The 18,497-nt window shown below is 45.7% G+C and overlaps 1 protein-coding gene across 5 annotated transcripts in view; it reads left to right on the forward strand.

Moving 5' to 3' along the window:
• TBC1D9B (TBC1 domain family member 9B) overlaps positions 1-18,497 on the forward strand; it is a 194,201-nt gene that overhangs the window by 158,607 nt on the left and 17,097 nt on the right. For 3 of the 5 annotated variants that reach the window (XM_085617747.1, XM_085617749.1, XM_085617751.1), the window contains one exon: positions 16,107-16,172. In XM_085617747.1, the coding sequence (XP_085473873.1) occupies positions 16,107-16,172 (66 nt within the window). The remainder of the gene's footprint in view (positions 1-16,106; positions 16,173-18,497) is intronic. The other 2 variants (XM_085617748.1, XM_085617750.1) reach the window with 1 other exon arrangement.

Genomic DNA, 18,497 nt, shown 5'->3' on the forward strand with positions numbered 1-18,497 from the left:
GGAAATCTATGGACCTTCCGGGACTTATTGACATTTTAAACAAAACCGTACCACCACCGTACGATGATCTGGACACTAGCGAGAGAGCGCTGTCTAACTGGTTACTTAACGCAGCTGACCTCTCAGCCCCCTTAGTACGGGTCCCTAATGTTAGAGGAAATGAAGCACACAAATGGTTCTCCCAAGAACTGAAAGATCTTAAACTGGGAGTTCGACAGAAGGAACGGAAATGGAGACAAAGCTACTCCCCTCAAGCCAGGACAGTGTACTGTACCGCAAGAAAGGAGTTCCAAAAAATCTTGCTCCAACATAAATCTGACTATTTTTCTCAAAAAATTTTAAATTCCTCAAATAAAACTAAAGATATTTTTAACATAGTCAACGAGCTCTGTGACGATGATAGGACAGCCCCATCAATAGCCCCTACCCAGAAGTTGTGTGACTCTCTGAATGATTTTTTCAGAGAGAAAATTGTAAATATAAAACGCAACATTGCTAGCTCTCCTAAATCGTCTCCTTTAGATGATACTTTTAATAACCCCACTACATTAGACACCCTTCCTGCTATAGATGCTAAAACTTTTTCAACTCTCCTGGCACGGGTTAAGTCTGGATCACCCGATGACATCTGCCCACCCCACATTTTTACAGAGATTGGGCACTCTATCCCTCACGGGATCCTCTCTCTGCTTAACGACTCACTTAACCAGGGAAAGGTACCGGCAGGATTTAAGCATGCTCTATTGATTCCCCTGATCAAAAAACCCAGTCTTGATCCTCACGATCCATCTAATTACCGCCCGATATCCCTGCTGCCATTCCTATCAAAAATCCTGGAGGCACACGTTGCTAGCTGTCTTTCTAGCTTCGTTGAAACCACTGGATATCTGGAGCATAACCAAGCTGGGTTTCGACCAGGGCATTCAACCGAGATGGTGACACTGGCGGTCCAGAATGTACTAAGAAGCAATGCAGATAGGGACATTCACCAAGCATTGGTACTTCTCGACCTATCGGCCGCATTCGACACGGTCGACCACACCATCTTGGTCGACCGTGTCGAACAGGCTGGCCTGAGAGGCTCGGCACTTAGATGGCTGAAGTCATTTATCTCGGAGCGTACCCAGGCAGTGAGATTGGGAACTTTTACAGCGCCCAAAATCAAAAATGAATGTGGAGTCCCCCAAGGCTCGTCCCTGTCCCCACTTTTGTTTAATTTGTACTTACGACCCTTGTTATTTTCATTAAAAAAGTTTAGCGCCTTAATTTTTAACTATGCAGATGATCTGCAACTGATCTTCTGTCTGGACTCCCCTGGCGCTGCCACCGAATTTCGGGAGGTCATGGTTCACATTCAGAGATGGATGGGCCTAAATCATCTGAAACTCAACCCAGGCAAAACTGAACTGATTTTGCCTGGGAAGAGTGAACTGCATTGGGGACCACACTTCTGGCCTCCAGAAATGGGAGATCCTCCAGCTAAATCCCAAACAGTTAAGAGCTTAGGTATCACTTTTAATGAAGATCTTTCGCTCAAAAGCCAGGTAGGGACTGTGGTATCTGCAAGTTTCTTCCAACTTTGCAAGATTAAGAAGATCGCCCACCTTTTAACCCACCCTGCTCTGATTCAGGTCATCATTGCTCTTGTGCTGTCCCGTTTGGATTATTCCAATAGTTTATATCTGGGCCTACCGGCGGGGCAGCTCAAGAGACTCCAACTGGTTCAGAACCAAGCGGCCAGGTTGATCTGTAAAATTCCTAAGTGGCAGTCTATTAGACCTGGACTGGCCAGTCTCCACTGGCTGCCTGTAGCGCAGAGAGCAGCATTTAAAGCGGGATGCATTATCTTCAGGGCTCTACAAGGTAAGGGCCCTGGATTCATTAGCTGCCTGCTGGTCAGTTACACTCCCTCCCGTGCTCTCCGTTCTGGCCAAAAGAATTTGTTAGTCGTGCCCCGGATCAGGAAACAACGTCAGGGAGGAGGATCTTTCCACTTCCTAGCTTCCTCCCTGTGGAACTCCTTGCCACTGCCACTAAGACTCCACGAAGATCTGTTAGCCTTTAGACAGGCTTTTAAGACTTGGCTCTTTAAGCAAGCTTATCCTTAGTTAAATTTTCTTTTTTTCACATGTTATGTTTTGCTAGTCTTCCACAGCGCCATGAAGCCTACGGGCGTACGTGCGCTTAATAAATTTAATTTAACATAACATAACATAACATTTAGGACATAGACACCACATGGACAGAAGACTTAAACGATCGAAAAACACAGCGCAACTACCCCGTTTAGAAGTGAGAAATATTATCAATTTGCATTCTCATATTTTTCCGGGGAGGCCAAACTGGAAATTTCATATTAGATATTCTCTGTGCTAACCACAATATAATTCGTTTCAGCATGCACAGAAGTCCGATTTTTAGTTAACACATGTTTGGCTTGAACCTAAGGTCGACGCATTTCGATCCCCGCACAGAGTCTTGGGGTTCTCATCAGGACCAACAGGCTTCATACACTTGTTGAGATCAGCCGATCTCTTATGTGTCTATTCGCAACATTCTCTCTGTTTATTAAATCTACAGAGGTTTACCAGGAGTCAAGTTCCCTTGTCGCAGCTGGTTAAAAACCTATTTATTGGCGGGACAATGAGCTCCACTATGACGGTTTTTTAATTTTTTAATCCATGTCTTGTAGTGGTCTCAAAGCATGGTCTGTGGACGTGTCTCTTTTCCTCCACATTTCACAAAGTCGCCATCCGGTCTGAACATTGGAGACACTGGTGGGCGTTACCTCACCCCACTGAATGCCACTTTCTGTTCAGTAGCAAGACTCCTCTCTTCCACAGAGAAGTTTGAATATGCCTTCTCAAATATTAGCACGTTACCGTTTCTCCTCATTAATGTGACTACCCAATTCAAAATAAGCAGCATTACCATCAAAGCAATCTAAAATCGTCATACCTCATCAACCTTCTAATTTTTGAGTGGGGGCAACATGGGCTCAAAAGCAAGAACTTTCTTGTGGTAAAACCTAGATTCATAAAAGCGCTGGTTCAAAATCAGTCCTTTACCAATACGGCAACAGTGTTATGTAGCTTATTTCCAGATAACTTGCAATTCCTTTAAAAAAAAAATTTCCCAGGAAATTCTTGAAAACTTACCTTTTTCCAGCTCCACCTACACCGTCTTTAATGTAATTTTTCATATGCCTTGGACTGCTTGATCCACTTATTACTCTGTTCTAATTGTTCTTTTTACATTTCACCAATGCCTTTGACACGGCAGCAATACAGAAAACTATTATGTAAATATAAAATTCTCTATCGAAGGAGATCTGTTTAACCTCTTAGTTGACATTCATGTGTGCTGAAATTTGATAATACATGGTGCAGTTAGTTTGATTATGTTTTCTTCTATTCGATGATGGCCATAGGCTATTAATTTTGTAGTATGCGCTCAACAAATAATGGATGAGTGTGTCACATTTCTGTTGTAATTAAGGTCTCTTTATTAACATTTCCGTTTATTGCTAGCAAGGTTGGCAATAAACTGTGTCGATTTCAAGTATTTGAGGTCCTAGAAAGATTCAGAAAAGAGACCCTGCTGCAAAGAAGGCTCTCCATATAAAGATCCTGGGATATCTAGAAGGCGATATAAAGGTTCTGGGCAAACATTTTGGTTGTGCCACTCACAAAGGCAGCTGCAAGGACGATCCATTTTTTTTTTTTTAAACAAACTTTATTGCAAGTTTATTACGACAAGACAATATACATTACAACGATTACTGCAGGATGGGTCGTACCTGAACTAACCGCTCTCTCCAGGGCCCCTGTCAGGTCCCCCTGATCAAATTCCGGTATATCGATACCCCTCTACCATCTCCACCATAAGACAGAGTCTTTCCTAGAACTATCCATGTTTCTATCCCGTCCTGCACCTGCGATATCAAGGCCCCCGGGAGGAGCACCCCTCCCCCTATCCCAAAATCCCCCTGCTGCTCTGCCAGCCCTCCCCTACGGCAACAGTGTCAGGTTATGCACGGCCTATAATCCCATCCAGAGCATCCGGGTCAACAGTGTCCTACTAGGCCTCGCTGCAAGCCTCCTCAATAAATAACAAATTAACTAAACCCCCTCTGCCCACCCCCCGCCCCTCCAACCCCTCCCCCCCCCCCCCCCCCCCCCCACTACTGCCAGACATGTCGCTCCCTCCGCTATCTTCCAGTATCACTGATGAGCCCATCTGATCGGTCCACTGGTAACGTACTGCCAGGGGGCGAATGAACAGAAGTAGCCACTCAAATCAACCATGCGTGTGCCCTAGTGAAATCGTGAAGGAGATCAGGCCGGGTCAGCAACAGACGCCTTAAGCAGGTCCACCAACGCCACCCACGCTCTGGCTGCAATCAGCATTTTATCATTATCAGCTCTCTGGGCCATTTGGAGCCTGAGAGTCCCCTCGCAGTCAGCCCACTTTGTAAATTCTTGCAACCAACGCGCAGCGTTAGGCGCTGTGGTCGCTTTCCAGTGACTGGTGATTTCTCGTTTAGCTAGAACTAGTCCCAAGTCAATAAATTTACTGGTCACCTTGTTACGGGCAGTGTGGGGAAACCAGTGAAGTAAGCTGCAAGGACGATCCATCAGAGCGGGCTAAGTAAGAGTAGGCATTAGAGAAAGTTGTGCTGCAGGTGTAGCATCTTCCATGGTAAGCCCAATTTCAGGAGGTCTTTGATCATGACATCCTGATTAGAGGTATATGATTATTCCCACGATACTCAAACGGATATATAATTGACAAATGGCTTCTGGGTACACTATACACAAAAAACATTCCACCTTCTCTTAATTAGACCCCTAGTAAGTGACGTTGCTACTGAAATGGATAGATGTACTACTGCTGAAAGGTTCAATAGAATGAGTCCTCTTCAAGCCATTCCCCAGACAACAAGGGGAGACGAGTGTAGGAAATCCGTCTTTTTTGTGTAGTCATCTGATTTTTCACCTTGTGCTGAATTCTATATTTGGGCTGGATTTAGAACTCTGTGCACTTTACCCCTGCTAATCAGAAGTAAAGTGCCTGTGCTTCCACTTTAAACATGGTTAAATTGCCTAATACCGGAATTACGTGTTTAATTTTCTGTAGGGCCACAGTATGTAGTGTGAAGGTGCACTGATGGCATGAAAAGTTAACTGTCACTTGTGGATTGCTGCACTTCTGTAGTAGGGGATCTCTGTCTATAGTCATAATCATGTGAATAGTCCTGCCCATGTGCGTGGACCCCGGAGCACTTCAATAGATATATAGTCTCTTAAGGTGTCTTCCACTGCAGTCCTGCATAGACACTTAAGAGATAATAAAAGACAATAATGCAGCCTGAAAACACCAGGCTACTCTGGCCATTACTTCATCCTGAATTGAAAAGGATAGCCAGGCAACAGTCAAATTTAACTATTTCACTAAGTTTCACACACAGAGACACTCCCCTTCACAAAAATCCCTTTTTCATCATAGAGATGAAGGGTTGGACAGACAAGCCCCATAGGCTGCCATTATATGTCTGCAAATGGATACAGTGCCTTTAAGGATCCTTCCAGAGACCCTCGGTATCCCATGATGCACAGCCAAAGGCCAGTTACTTTCAGTTCTTTTTTCCAGCTCCTGCTAGCAGGACCCTGGAGCATTAGCTCTTAATTTTTTTAGCTTTTTATTCACTTTTATTTCTGGATTTTTGCAGTTTAACTCGACGTCTTTGGCCTTTATCTACATTCTGCTGTGGGTTTTTTGGCAGAATTTCTGCAGTTTTCTTGTCTCTATACTATCTCTATCTGACAAGTGCTTTGACTGCAGTTGAAATAAAGGCCAAAGCTGAAGGTCACAGAATTTGTATTCTGTGCTTGTCTGTGTCTTATGGCTTTGACATCTGTTTTCTCTGTAATCTTTTTCAGGCGCCCTGCGGACAGGGAGAAGATTCGGCTCCCAGGGTTGGAGCAGGGAAGATTGAAGGCATCTTCTTCAGCCTCTGGGTTCGGAGAGGGTACGTCCTCTACCAAGTTGCATGCTGTGACCTCTGGGGTTCTCCCCAGTAGGAACGAGACTGAAAAACGACTTGGTTCCGGTCAGCGTTGAGGACTGCGACGTCGAGAGCAGGTATGACACCGATATGCTCTCCGTCGACCCAGGAGTCTGGTCGACGCGACGTCAAAAGCCGACATTGAGGAGTAGACCTGGAGGACCTCGACGTCGTGGAGATGATCGACGTCGAAGTGAGGATCGACGTCGAAGTGAGGATCGACGTCGAAGTGAGGATCGACGTCGAAGTGAGGATCGACGCTAGACGTCGAAGTGTGGTGATGCTAGACGTCGAAGTGATGGTGAAGTCATGGGTGTATCGAGAAAAAAAAAAGTTGATGTTGAGGGCTCGACGTCTAGGCCCCATTTCCGGGCCTCGCTCCGTGGTGAACCGATCATCGTCGGCGGGGACTTCGTGTTCCCGGCAACGTCAACTCTCAACGCTGAGCAGTGGATCGATGTCGAGGAACCCTTCTGATGGGGAGTCTGGGGCTACTTACACTTACACGCTCTTAAGCGAGGGAGGTTGGTTTAGTTTGGAGTATTCGCGTACCTACTCACCATCTAGGTCGCCTCCTGCTCTGCCCCCACTGGTGATACCACAGAGGATGCCTCAGAATTCTCTCCGGCTCCTCTCCCACCCACCGCCTCAGGGGCCTGTGGCTCCTCAGCCTGCAACCCCCGTGTGGAACCTTGATGACCTAGAACAAGGTCTCGTTTTGGGGCATAGGTCTCATGGGCTCCGCTGTCTTCCATAAGGTCCCGTCGTCACCATTGGCGAAGGTCTCGGTTCAGGCATGCCAGGGATGCATCTTCCATGAGTATGGGGAGGTGCTCCACTCTTACGAATTTCCCGCATGGCGGGGTTGTACACTGGTTGCCAGTACTTAACTTTCGTTCACTGCCACCTGCCAGGAGGTTCTGGCTTCGAAACTCCCTGTACAGTCGACATCTGTGATGTTTAAGACTCTACAGATGAAACATACAAAAAAAAATGAACTAAAGAATGAGAATTTCGTCCCCTGCTTCCGTTGGTGCCGAGTTTGGAAGAACCGGCAGTAGTACTGTTTATTCCTTCCTGAGTCGGACCCTTCCTTCCTTCCTTCCTTCCTTCCTTCCTCCGGTTGGACCCTACTCCTGACTTTGTCACAGTGGTGGCGGCATGCAGTGGCCTGCTCTTGCTCGGCCGTTGTGATAGATTCCTGTGTGAGTTCCTTCACCAATTTGTGGATCTCCTGTCCAGAGACAGGAGGAAAGCCTGACAGGAGATAGTCTATAGGGCCTGAGGGTTTCGGATCTAATCATCGGCGCTGCAGCGGATATTTCGCTCCTGGCGACCCCCGGGTATTGCCTAGGTTTTGTTCCACGGTGATATACTTGTATTCATCTGACATCTCCGAAGGCTGCGGCACCGTTGTGTGTTTCTAATCTCCGGTTCTCTGGCGCAACTCTTTGGCTCCCATGCGGATAGCGAGGTGGCCCGCATGAAGTCCGAAGCGGAGGCTTTGAAGGCTTTAGGTTTGGAGAAGCATGTAGAACGGCTTAAGGCCTTCTGTCCTTTCTAGCGGATTTTTTCTGCGGTCTCAGGTTGCCATTGAAAAATTCAGGACAAGTGGGTGCTGAATATTGTGCGCAGTGGCTATGCGACTTAACCAGTTCTCCATAAATCCCTCCAACTCGATCACGCTACATACACGAGTTGTAGAAGGAGGCCAGCACCCTCTTCCAGTAAAGGAAGATAGAATCTGGGACAGAAGGGAACAGGATGGTACTCACTGTTCTTTCTAGTGTGCAAGAGAGACATGACCGAGTTTGGACCCTTGTTCGATGTGCGACAAGCCGACACGTGGGTGCAAAGCGTAAAAATTCCGGTGGTTGTCCCTGCATTAGATTTCCCCTCAATTTCATCAAGGAGGCTGACTTATGTGCATTAGATCTGCAGGACGCAGATTCTCACGTACCCATAGCGAGAAAAATATCGCAAGTTCCTGTTTTTCACAGTGGGCAACAACCATTATCATTACTTCGTGCCGCCTTTCGGCCTGAAGTCAACACCTCAGAATTTTTCCATCGCAAGGATGTAGTTGCTGCGCATCTGAGAGGGAACAGTGTCTTCGTCTATCCGTATCTGGACGACTGGTTGATCAAGGCAGCTACTTTCAGGTAGCGGGCCTGCATTTCAATCGGACTTCCTCACAAGGTCTGTCTCGTTTACTGTACCCTGTCTAGAGCACCTCAGAGCCACTATCGACGCACGCACAACAAATGTGTGTCCTTTGGAGGAGAGACGCTCTTCGATCCTTCATAAGGCTCAAGCCTTCATGATCATGCCCCCCCCCCCCCCCCCCCCCCAACGGTGAGGCCGGTCTCGTCTCTCCTGGGCTTTATAGCTCTGTGCCTTCCCCTCTCCAATGCACGCCTCCATATGAGACCCCTGCAGGGATGTCTGGAGGCTCAGTGGACCAGACACTGGGTGTATGGGAAGACTGGATTCAGCTGTCACGAAAAGCTCTACAGTCTATCCAACGTTGGTGTTCTCCACGAAATCCCTTCCGGGGGATTCCCTTCTGGGGGATTCCCTTCCGCAAAGAGATGCCCATGCAACCCTTAGTGCTGGTTGCTTCTCTACATGGCTGGGGTGCGCATTCTGACTGTCTTCGGATACAGGGAACATGGTCCCCGAATGAGACCAGGTTCCACATCGTCATCATGGAGCTTCGAGCAGTCCAGCCGTCGTTTTCACACCTGCTTCCTGCTTGTCCTGATGGTCAATACGACGACACTGTTCTGCCCCACCAAGCTGGGGGGATCCAGTTCTCGAGTGTTGTCTCGGGGATCCCAGACAATCTGGCTTTGGCTGTTAGCCATGAGCCTGACCAGCATGGCAATTCTCCTTCCCTGTGTTCACAATGCTCAGGCAGGCACTCTCGACAGACTCATTCATGTAAACCACACAGGGGTCTTGCACGACGAAATGGTGCATGACTTATTCGAAGGATGGGATACTACGGGAGTCGTTCGGTTCTCTGCCGCAGGAAACAGCAGATGCTGCAACTTCGCCTTCAGGTTCTGCCACCCAGGGACTCTGGGGTAGGCTCTATAGTTCGATTGGTCAGGTGGTTTTTCTCTACGCTTGTCTGCCAATTTTCCTGATTCAGACGGTGCTGATCAAGTTCTCTCTTACAGTCCTAGATGGTCCCCTTGGCTTCAGAGTGGCCCCGTCAGTGGTGGTTCACAGACCCACTCCACCGGTCTCTTCTGCCATTTTCTCCGTCTTTGGTGCAGGCCGGACCTTCTGAAGTAGTTTGGCGGACAGAGGGTGCACTCCGGCCTCTTGTCTTTGCATTTAGCGGCAGGGTTCGTGAGCTCGTACAGTGCTGACATTTGAATCTCCGTCAGGCCTGAATGGAGATTTTATAAAAAAAAAAATTTTTAAAAGGTCAAGCTTCCATCTACATCTGGTGTGTTTTTAAGGACGTGGATCCTGCCTCCTGTAAGGAAGATGTCCTCCTTCCTTACTGCTCTTGGCTCGATCTGGTTTTCATTGTCATTCCATAGTAGTTAATCTGGCAGTTTTGACTGCTTATAGGAAATGTCCTTCTCAAAATTTTGTTTGAAAATCCCAGTCATCGGAGATTTTCTTGAAGGATTGACGGAAGTGTTTCCTCCCATTCGGCGCCCTTCGCCTTCCTGGGAATTGCATGTAGTCCTGTCACAACTGATGAAGGAACCCTTTGAACCCTTCCGTAGGGTTTTTTCTTCAGCATCTGTCCTGGACGACGGCTTTCATTGCGGCCGTAACTTCTGCCCGCAGGGTCAGCGTGCTTCAGGCTTATGTTGTACAGAACCTTATATGGTTTTCATTCCTCTAGGGTAGTTATGAGGACTCAATCTTAGTTCCTTCCTAAAGTTGTGCCAGAGTTTTATGTAACAAGTACAGTTACACTGCCGGCAAATTTTTTTTTGTCAGAATCCCTCTTCTCCTGCTGAGAGAGTTTGCTTCCCTGATGTTAGGAGGGTCTTGTAATTCTATTTTTGGACAAGAATTACGATATCCGTAGTTCAGTACAGCTATCTGTAATCTATGGCTCAGTCTGAACTGGTATAGCTACCTCTGAACTATCTGTTTCTGGGTTGCTTGTTTTCCTGTATTAAGCTGTGTTATCAAAAAGCTGACAAGCCTTTGCTTAGCGAGCCTAGGGCTAATTTTTCCTGAGGTAAAGCAGCTGCTGCGCCTTTATTTCGTAGCGTAATTATTTTGGAATGCCGTAAGGCTGCCACTTGGAAGTCAGTCCATACCTTTGCTAAACACTACTGCCTGGACTCTGATGCCAGGGCAGATGGTCAGGTTGGGCAGGCTTCGCTGCGGATTCTATTTGCGCCTTAGTGGGTGTGTTTGTTTCTTCCACCGCTGGGGTTGTTTTTTGGGATGGGCTTGCCATTCTATTCACATGATTATGACTACACACAGAGATCCCCTACTAAAGAAGGAGTAGTTTCTTACCTGTAACTCCAGTTCTGTAATAGGGGTATCTCTGTGATAGTCATAAGCAACCCGCCCTCCTCCCCGGTGGATGAAACCGTGATATCCTGATGCACCAGGCCTGTCTTTATATACCTTAAAAAAACAACTGAAAGTAACTGGCCTTTGGCTGTGCATCATGGGATACGGAGGGTCTCTGGAAGGATCCTTAAAGGCACGGTATCCATTTGCAGACATATAATGGCAGGCTATGGGGCTTGTCTGTCCAACCCTTCATCTCTCTCAAGAAAAAGGGATTTTTGTGAAGGGGAGTTTCTCTAATGAAGTGCTCCAGGGTCCACGCTCATGGGTGGGACTATTCACATGATTATGACTATCACAGAGATACCCCTACTACAGAACTGGAGTTACAGGTAAGAAACTACTCCTTATTGTGCAATCCACTAGTGTGACAAAATAAAACATGACTTGAGGCCTACCCTGTGTTGCCTGACTGATGCAGTGTGACTTGATACAATATCCCCTTTTCAACAGTTAAAAACCTCCTTTTAGTATGTTAGTAAGTCACACTTATGTCACCCTTGCAACTCACATGGCAGGGTATATGGAATTTAAAGGTGGGACATGTAGAAACATTGTTCCCATGTGCCTACAGTGGGAAGGCTCAAAAAGCTATATTGACTATGCAGACCTAGCTGTCCATTGTAGAAACCAGAGTACAGATTAAAGTGCTAATATTGTATCTCTGCAATTGGACCAGCTAGGAAAATAATTAAACAACTATTTTAATAGTAATTAAAAATCCAATTCAGTGGTTAAGACATATATTTAATACATACAAAAAGGAAAAGTAACATTTAGAAAGTTTTACCTTTACCTGCTACAGTTGGCATAGGTGGGCTAGCTCTCAGCCTGTGATCAGCCTTGAGCAGATGAAAAAGGTGTGAAATGCAATTCATGAACAAACCTATGCTGACCTGAATGGGCAGAGATGACTGCTCTGAACTCCACAGAATATGCAGGGTGAGGGCTGTGGGCCTCCTTTTGATAGCAAAATGTCAAATCCTACTTGACAATTCTGTTGAGCCATATGTAACACTTAAGCATACTTGAAGGGGAGAGAACAGGATAACTGTTATCTACTGCCAGGTTGCTGGAGGGCTCTACTTTTGTCATACCAGACTTCTGACTCGGAGTTTGTTGTGGGTACAGTGCCTGCCTCAAGCTGGATTTTAGTGTTAGATGGGGGAGGACCTATGATTACCATAGTCCACACCCCACATACAGCCTCAGACCCCAAGTTTGGTTTTGGCCAAAGACTATCACCATCTTGAAAGTGCCCTGACATTGCATTTTGGGCCTTTTTGCAAAAAGGCAAACCGGAACTTCTGAAAAGTAAGTAGAGTTGGCCCCAGAAACTTTTACCCATTATCTAGGGAGATGCCTGGAGTCACTCCACTCACTTGGTTCGTGTCTGACATAAATGCGGCATCTCCAGGCACCCGCTTCAGAACACTTTCTGGACCTGCTGAAGATCAAAAGAGGACAGGACCTGTGCTCTGTCACCTAGAAGGACCCCTAAAAGACTAGACCTGCTCTCTTGTGTTCCCAGGACAAAGAAGAAGGCTCCAAGGTTCAGTTTGCTGACCTCATGTGTGGCTAAAGGGGGACAACAAGCTGCAAGAGGCCTTTTCCGGGAAGTACCCAGCTGACCACCGAACCTGAACAGGACCCTGCTATTGACCACTCCTTGACACCCTGTGTGTCTTGAAGTGTCTTCCCTGAGGTACTGGGGGCCTAAGAATGGTACTTCTGTGGTTGATTTGAACTTCTGACTAAGTCAGAAGGTAAAATCTTTGACCAGGACAAACCTGGTTAATATTTGCGACCCGTGCTCTCTTGCAGTCTCCTTCAATTCGCACCTTGGTCCCAGTATCGGTACCAGTGATTATCATTGGTACTTTTTGATGCTATTTCTACTTGCATTTTTAAAATGTATATCTGTTTCCCCTTATTGGATTTTTGTCATTTTGTTTATTCAGTTTTACCGTTTTTCTAGTTTGGTTTGGAAATGTTCTTGTTTTGCATTTTGTATTTATTACAGATTTGGTACTTCATAAATACTTAACACATTACCTTAAGTTAAGTCGGCATGTTCTTTGCGCCCACTACCAAGGTTTTGAGCTCCGGTTAATTAAGTGACTTTAAGGGTTCACTCTAACTAGAGTTATGATTATTCTTTAAGTTGGGCAGTCTCCCACCCCAAATAATAATCCAATTTTGTTCAAGGCATTTAATTCATTATACTTTCTTTTTTTTATTATTATTATTTTTTATAAATGTTTATTGACATTTTCTCAAATACAGTACAGATAAACTGGCAGCAAAACGTAGCGGCATATTCAGTGCAATGTCAGTGTTCAACATGAACGGCAGCAGTGGACAAGCAAACAACTGCACCACATCTTTAGACATCAGTTTGAGACCCTCCCGATTTCGCCACCCGCGCCATGAGAGATCATTGTGAATCAGTGAGCGAAAGTCCATAGTATCTGGGCCATGGTTTCCATATTTTCCAAAACGTTTTGGGGCAACCCCTTGCTTCATAAGTCCTCTTTTCCCCCAACATGTACATATCCATGCTTTTCTTCCATTCAATCCGAGATGGGTTTGCTACTGCTCCCCATGCCTTAGCCAAGTTGCGTTTTGCTACCACTAAACCCAATTGCAGTAGGGTTAACTTAGGTTTGGGGAGGTCGATTTCAGGGGATATTCCCAACAAAACAAACTGGGGATTAAGCGGAACCTCTCCCCGGACATTTCCCAGCTCTTCCAGCAAGGTAGCCCAATACAATTGAATCTTCGGACAATCCCACGCTGTGTGAAAAAATGTACCTATAGACACCCCACAGCGCAAACAGTCATGTGTTTCCGCCCTCCCTATAAGGTGCAATCGCGCCCTGTCGTAATATGCTCTGTTAGATAATTAAATTGGATCAGTCGAAGCCTGGATTTAATGGCTACCTCCCGGGGGTGCATCAGTGCCATTTCCCAATGTAAATCCTCTAACACCCCCATCTCTGATTCCGACTTCTCCCGTAGCTTCTGAAACGTGTCTGGTTTGTTACTTATCGTTCTATAGGTCCAGGAAACCACCTTCTCTACTAGTTCCCCCATCAGGAGTCGCCCCTCCAAAGGTGCATATTCGGGGATGGTAGTAGTGTCTGTGTTGTGCTCTCCATGCATGGGCCAGTTGCAAGTATTTGTAGTGTTGAGTCATGTTCATATCGTATGTAGCCTGAAGGTGTGGGAAAGTAACCAACTCTTTACAGTGCAGTATGTCCTTAAGTTGTGAGATGCCTAGTAAATCCCACTGCCGGAAACCACGCAATTTTGTGATTTCCTGAAGCCGGGTTCCCACCCAGAGTGGAGTTTCCCTTATGATACGGCCATCCCATTTCATTTGTTGCTCCGTCTGTTTCCATGCTGTCACCACTATCTGCGTTGCTGTCAGGAGCTGCGCCGCTCCTTTACCCCCGTATAAGTAATGTGTATATGGGCGCTTGGTGAACTGTGTGCGTTCAGGTGCGTAGGTGGGGTGATCTCTTTCTGAGTATTGCCATTCGTTCACGACAGCCAGGTGTGCTGCCCTGTAATACGCCCGAAGATCGGGCAGGGAGATACCACCGTTGTATTGATTTACGTTGTAGCATCACCAGTGCTATTCTCGGTGGTCTCCCATCCCAGAGAAACGTCCGGAAGAGATCATCTATTTTGTTGAAGACCTCCACTGGAATGTGCTGATAGGTGTTTTGCAACACATAGAGAAATTTTGGGATCACTATCATTTTATATAGTGCTGCCCTACCTAGCAACATCAGTGGCAAAGTCTTCAACCTCTCCACGTCCGCTCGAAAATCCCTGTATAAATTGTGATCTAGCGCAATAGGTACGTTCGTTGTAACATAGATCCCTAGATATTTTATGCCCTCCTGCGCTAGCTGGAGTTGACTCGGGCCTATAGTCTAACTGCCACTCTTGTCTACTGGATATAGGTATGATTTCCCCCAATTAATCCTGTAGCCCGCATGTGCACCATATGTCTCAAAGTTGTCCATGATTGTAGGGAGTGTCGTTTCCGGGTTTGTAACGTACATCAAAATGTCATCTGCCTATAGGGATATACGTTCGTCAGTCTCGTCATTCTCTTAATTCTTGAATCACGTGATGTCCGGGTGAGATCGAATATTTATTAATTTGTTAATATAAAAACTAATACAAGTCTAATCAAATCTGCATTAAAATGCTCAAAGTTATTTTTGCTAACGAATAGACATTATTGCCATTATTTTATACCTTACTCTTTCACTCTCTAACTCTCAAAATCAGTCAATCTTAAGAAATTCAACCTTACCTTCCCTCGGATCTCTTCTGCATCCGTCCCCGTTTAACTCTCTCCGTAAAATAGAAATAAAAAATGTTTTATTTCCGCTTTCGTCAATAAGAGTAATAAAGATAAAAAAGAGACTAATGTATGCGTTCCCTAGCCTACGCATACCTTCAAACACGGTTCTTCATAAGTAATATTCTTCACGCAACTCTTGTGCAACGTTGAGTCATCACGCCATGGAAGTGAGGATCTTCAATAGATTTCCGCAATTTAAGGGACATGTAATTTTAAGTTAGCATCTGATCAGCGGCGTATCAACATTTTCATTGACTCCTGTGCCAGTTCGCCGTGTCAACTTTTTAGGGTCTGCATGCAAGTCTACAGCAGTGCAGGTAAGCTAAATTTTTATATATCTACTCCGTAGGGGGTGTAGTGCCAGTTCGCCATGTCAACATTTTGGGGCAAATTTATAGTTACGGAGCTTGTAGTTTTATCCACGTGTATGCTGTTTCCCGTATGTGTGTTTCAGCATGTTTCCATGAACTAGGTGCTCCAGGTAAAGTACTTTTGATGGGGCCACCGGTGCTACAAGCAATACCTAAAAGATCTTTATTTCCTCAATTGCTGGACCTCTGTGTTGCAGAGGTAGGAAGAGAGTGAACAGATAATGTTGCAGAGGCCTGGGAATTGGCCCCGCCCTGAGATGGGTGACCACTCTTGCAGACCGATTTGCCACTGGTTGCGAATCCGGGTATGCTTCACAACAAATCCGTAATAAAGATTTCATCTGACACTATTACGCATAATTTCGGTGTCTTAGTTTGCAGAGTGAAAATATATGCGGGGTAAAAGTATGCCTAGTAAAAGTATGCGTAAAAGTGTCAGATGCGTTATAAAGGAATGCGGGGTAAAAGACTTAGTTGTTACGGATTCGTTGTGAAGGACGTTTACCGTTTAGTAATGATACAAAGAGAGGGTTATGTTCATTAGGTACACACAGTAATTCCAATAGTGCAATTTTATCATGTGTAACTGCTGCTCAACTAAGTGGTTCTGTTTAATTTCACATTACAGCCCTGGCTGTTCTGCATCACTTTCACTGTACGTTTCACCCCTGAATTAAAACATGTAAATGACCTTGTAATTGTCTTGCTCAATTTTGTCTAGAAGCTGCTGCTCAAGAGAACACAGCTGGGATTGCTGTTGGGAATGAGGACTTTGCTGAGAAGAAAGGTACATTTAAATGTTCATTTTTGCATACAACACTTGATTTCTGCATGTATCCATTCGTAGACTCAGTTTTGACAGATAGGAGAAATAGTGCAGAGAGAGAACATTTAGCCAACATTCAAACTTGGAAATTAGATACAAGCCATTTTTCCACTGCTGACAGCTTAACCAGTGGACTAAAGTGTCACAGGTCGAGTAGGCCGCAGCTCTGGCTGGTTTTACAGTTTGTGGTGTGGATAAGACTTTGGCAAGTACGTGTGGAGCCTCTAAAAGTCTGATAAAGCTTAGGCACACTGAGTCATATGTTAGGCATGCCTCAAACTATGTGGCTGGCAATGGGCAGGGGCTCAGCCTCCTGGCTATCTGTTGCATAAGAAGAAAATACTACTGCAAAGATCCAAGGAGAGTGGGTTGCCTCAAAGAAACTAGGAATCCCTTAAGGTTTTTTAAGACACCCTCCCCCACCATGTTACCCCGGTGGCATGCGAAATCGAATCAATGTACAGCCACCTAATGTGGCTGAGTGCGCTCAACCGCCTCACGGTGCGAGCACGTATAAAATGGGATCTGTGAAACATGTGTTAACATTACCTCAAACGTCCCAAAACTAAATTTATTATGTGGCTGGGAATTGGGGTAAGGTTGAAAAAGAAAGATGTACTTGGGGGCAATTATAATCCCTGACATCTACTGTGAAAGTGTGGTAACATTTTTCTGCCACCTGGGCTCATACCCGGTCTAGTGGCCTTTCTCTGGACCGAATTGTTACAGATATGTCAATATAAACAAGCATTTGCAATGCAATAGGTCTCGCATTTACAAGAGTTTGAGCTATTCGCATTGTAAATTACAATGTCTTTTATTTATGTTTTGGTTTTTAAAACAAATAAAAGGCATTGTCATTTGCAATGCTAGTAGCTTAAACTCTCGCAAATGCGAGACCTATTGCATTGCAAAATGCTTGTTTTGTATGAGTGCTTATCCGCATGCTGCAGGCACATGTTTAGTGAGTTCAGAGAGAGAGATCTTTATGCAGCATTTCAGAAAAAACACACGAGTCCGTCGTGGGGCATCGAGATGTACGAGACCGATTCGGGAAATCATTGAAAATCTTTCCTGTTGCGTCTAGATATATATTCAAACATGTAACACAAGTCCACCAAAAGCACACACAGTATGCACGGTGTGCACAGTTAGAAGGTCCATGAATGAGACATGGAACCAGTAATTGGTGCTTAAAGTATTTTCTTATGTTAAACCCGGAGCTCGCACAGAATTGATAGAGCCCAAGACACCCGCCACAGTCAGCTAACAGCCAGTAGCATTTCAGCTTGTGGCTTCATAAACAAAGCGGTTCACTAGTATTGAGTGAGTTCAAGAGGTCTCCCATGAAGATGCTTTCACTGAACATGATTCTGGAGGATGTGTGAAAACACGCACTTGTCAACTCGGCAAAATAATAAATCTCTTTGTAGACCAGGCAAGAAGTGAGCATTAATTTATTTTATACATTTTTATCAACAAATCGCGATCCCTTTCATGAAGAGATGGAAAACTGAAACGTGAAATTAACAATTTTCGAAGGATTACATTTCTGGTCAAGTGGGGATGCCGTGACTAGCACTCTGGGCCTCCCAGGTGCTTGACTCAACATTTCTGCCAGCTGAATTTCTCGAGGGTGTACTGGAGACATGTATGCGGCAGAAAACAAGAAAAAGAAGACAAGCCCAGCGGAGCGTGGCGCGCGCGCTTGGCGGGGGTGGGGGAGCGCATTCCAGGCAGGGGAGCAGACCCTTTGAAGTAGGATGCCAAACGGATTGCATGGCGGCACGATGCACGTGATTGTGCGCGTGCTCGCCATGCAATCCGCTTTTGGGAGCCCCTTACTATAGTCTTGCATAGCGATCGCTTACGCGATAGCTAGGCGAGACCTAAAAACGGACACTATCCTATCTTACGTGATCATGTGTTACCCACTCCCCTTTTTAGGTCTCGCGTAGCGTTGCATAGCAACGCTCTGCGAGACTTGTGATGAAGGTGATTTCAGAAGGGGGCTTTAAGCCCCGCCCCTTATTTCCATTGGCTTGCATCACCGTTAATTGTAAACGGTGGGTTGCCATTAGAAATGAGCCTTCTGGGGTTCCTCCTTTTCGCTTTTTTGTCCGGCCCACTAGACTGGCTCACCTGCTTTCCTTCTGTCGTGAAGCAGTTTATTATCTTTAGGGAGGCCATCTATTTCTAATTAGAAACAGACGGGCCCCTTAAAGATAAGAAAGTGCTTCGCCGGACGAAAAAGCCAAAAGGGCGGTCGGGACATACTTCGGAGCT

This window comes from Triturus cristatus, chromosome 7 (genome assembly GCF_964204655.1).
Source record: "Triturus cristatus chromosome 7, aTriCri1.1, whole genome shotgun sequence".
NCBI classification, from domain to species: domain Eukaryota; kingdom Metazoa; phylum Chordata; class Amphibia; order Caudata; family Salamandridae; genus Triturus; species Triturus cristatus.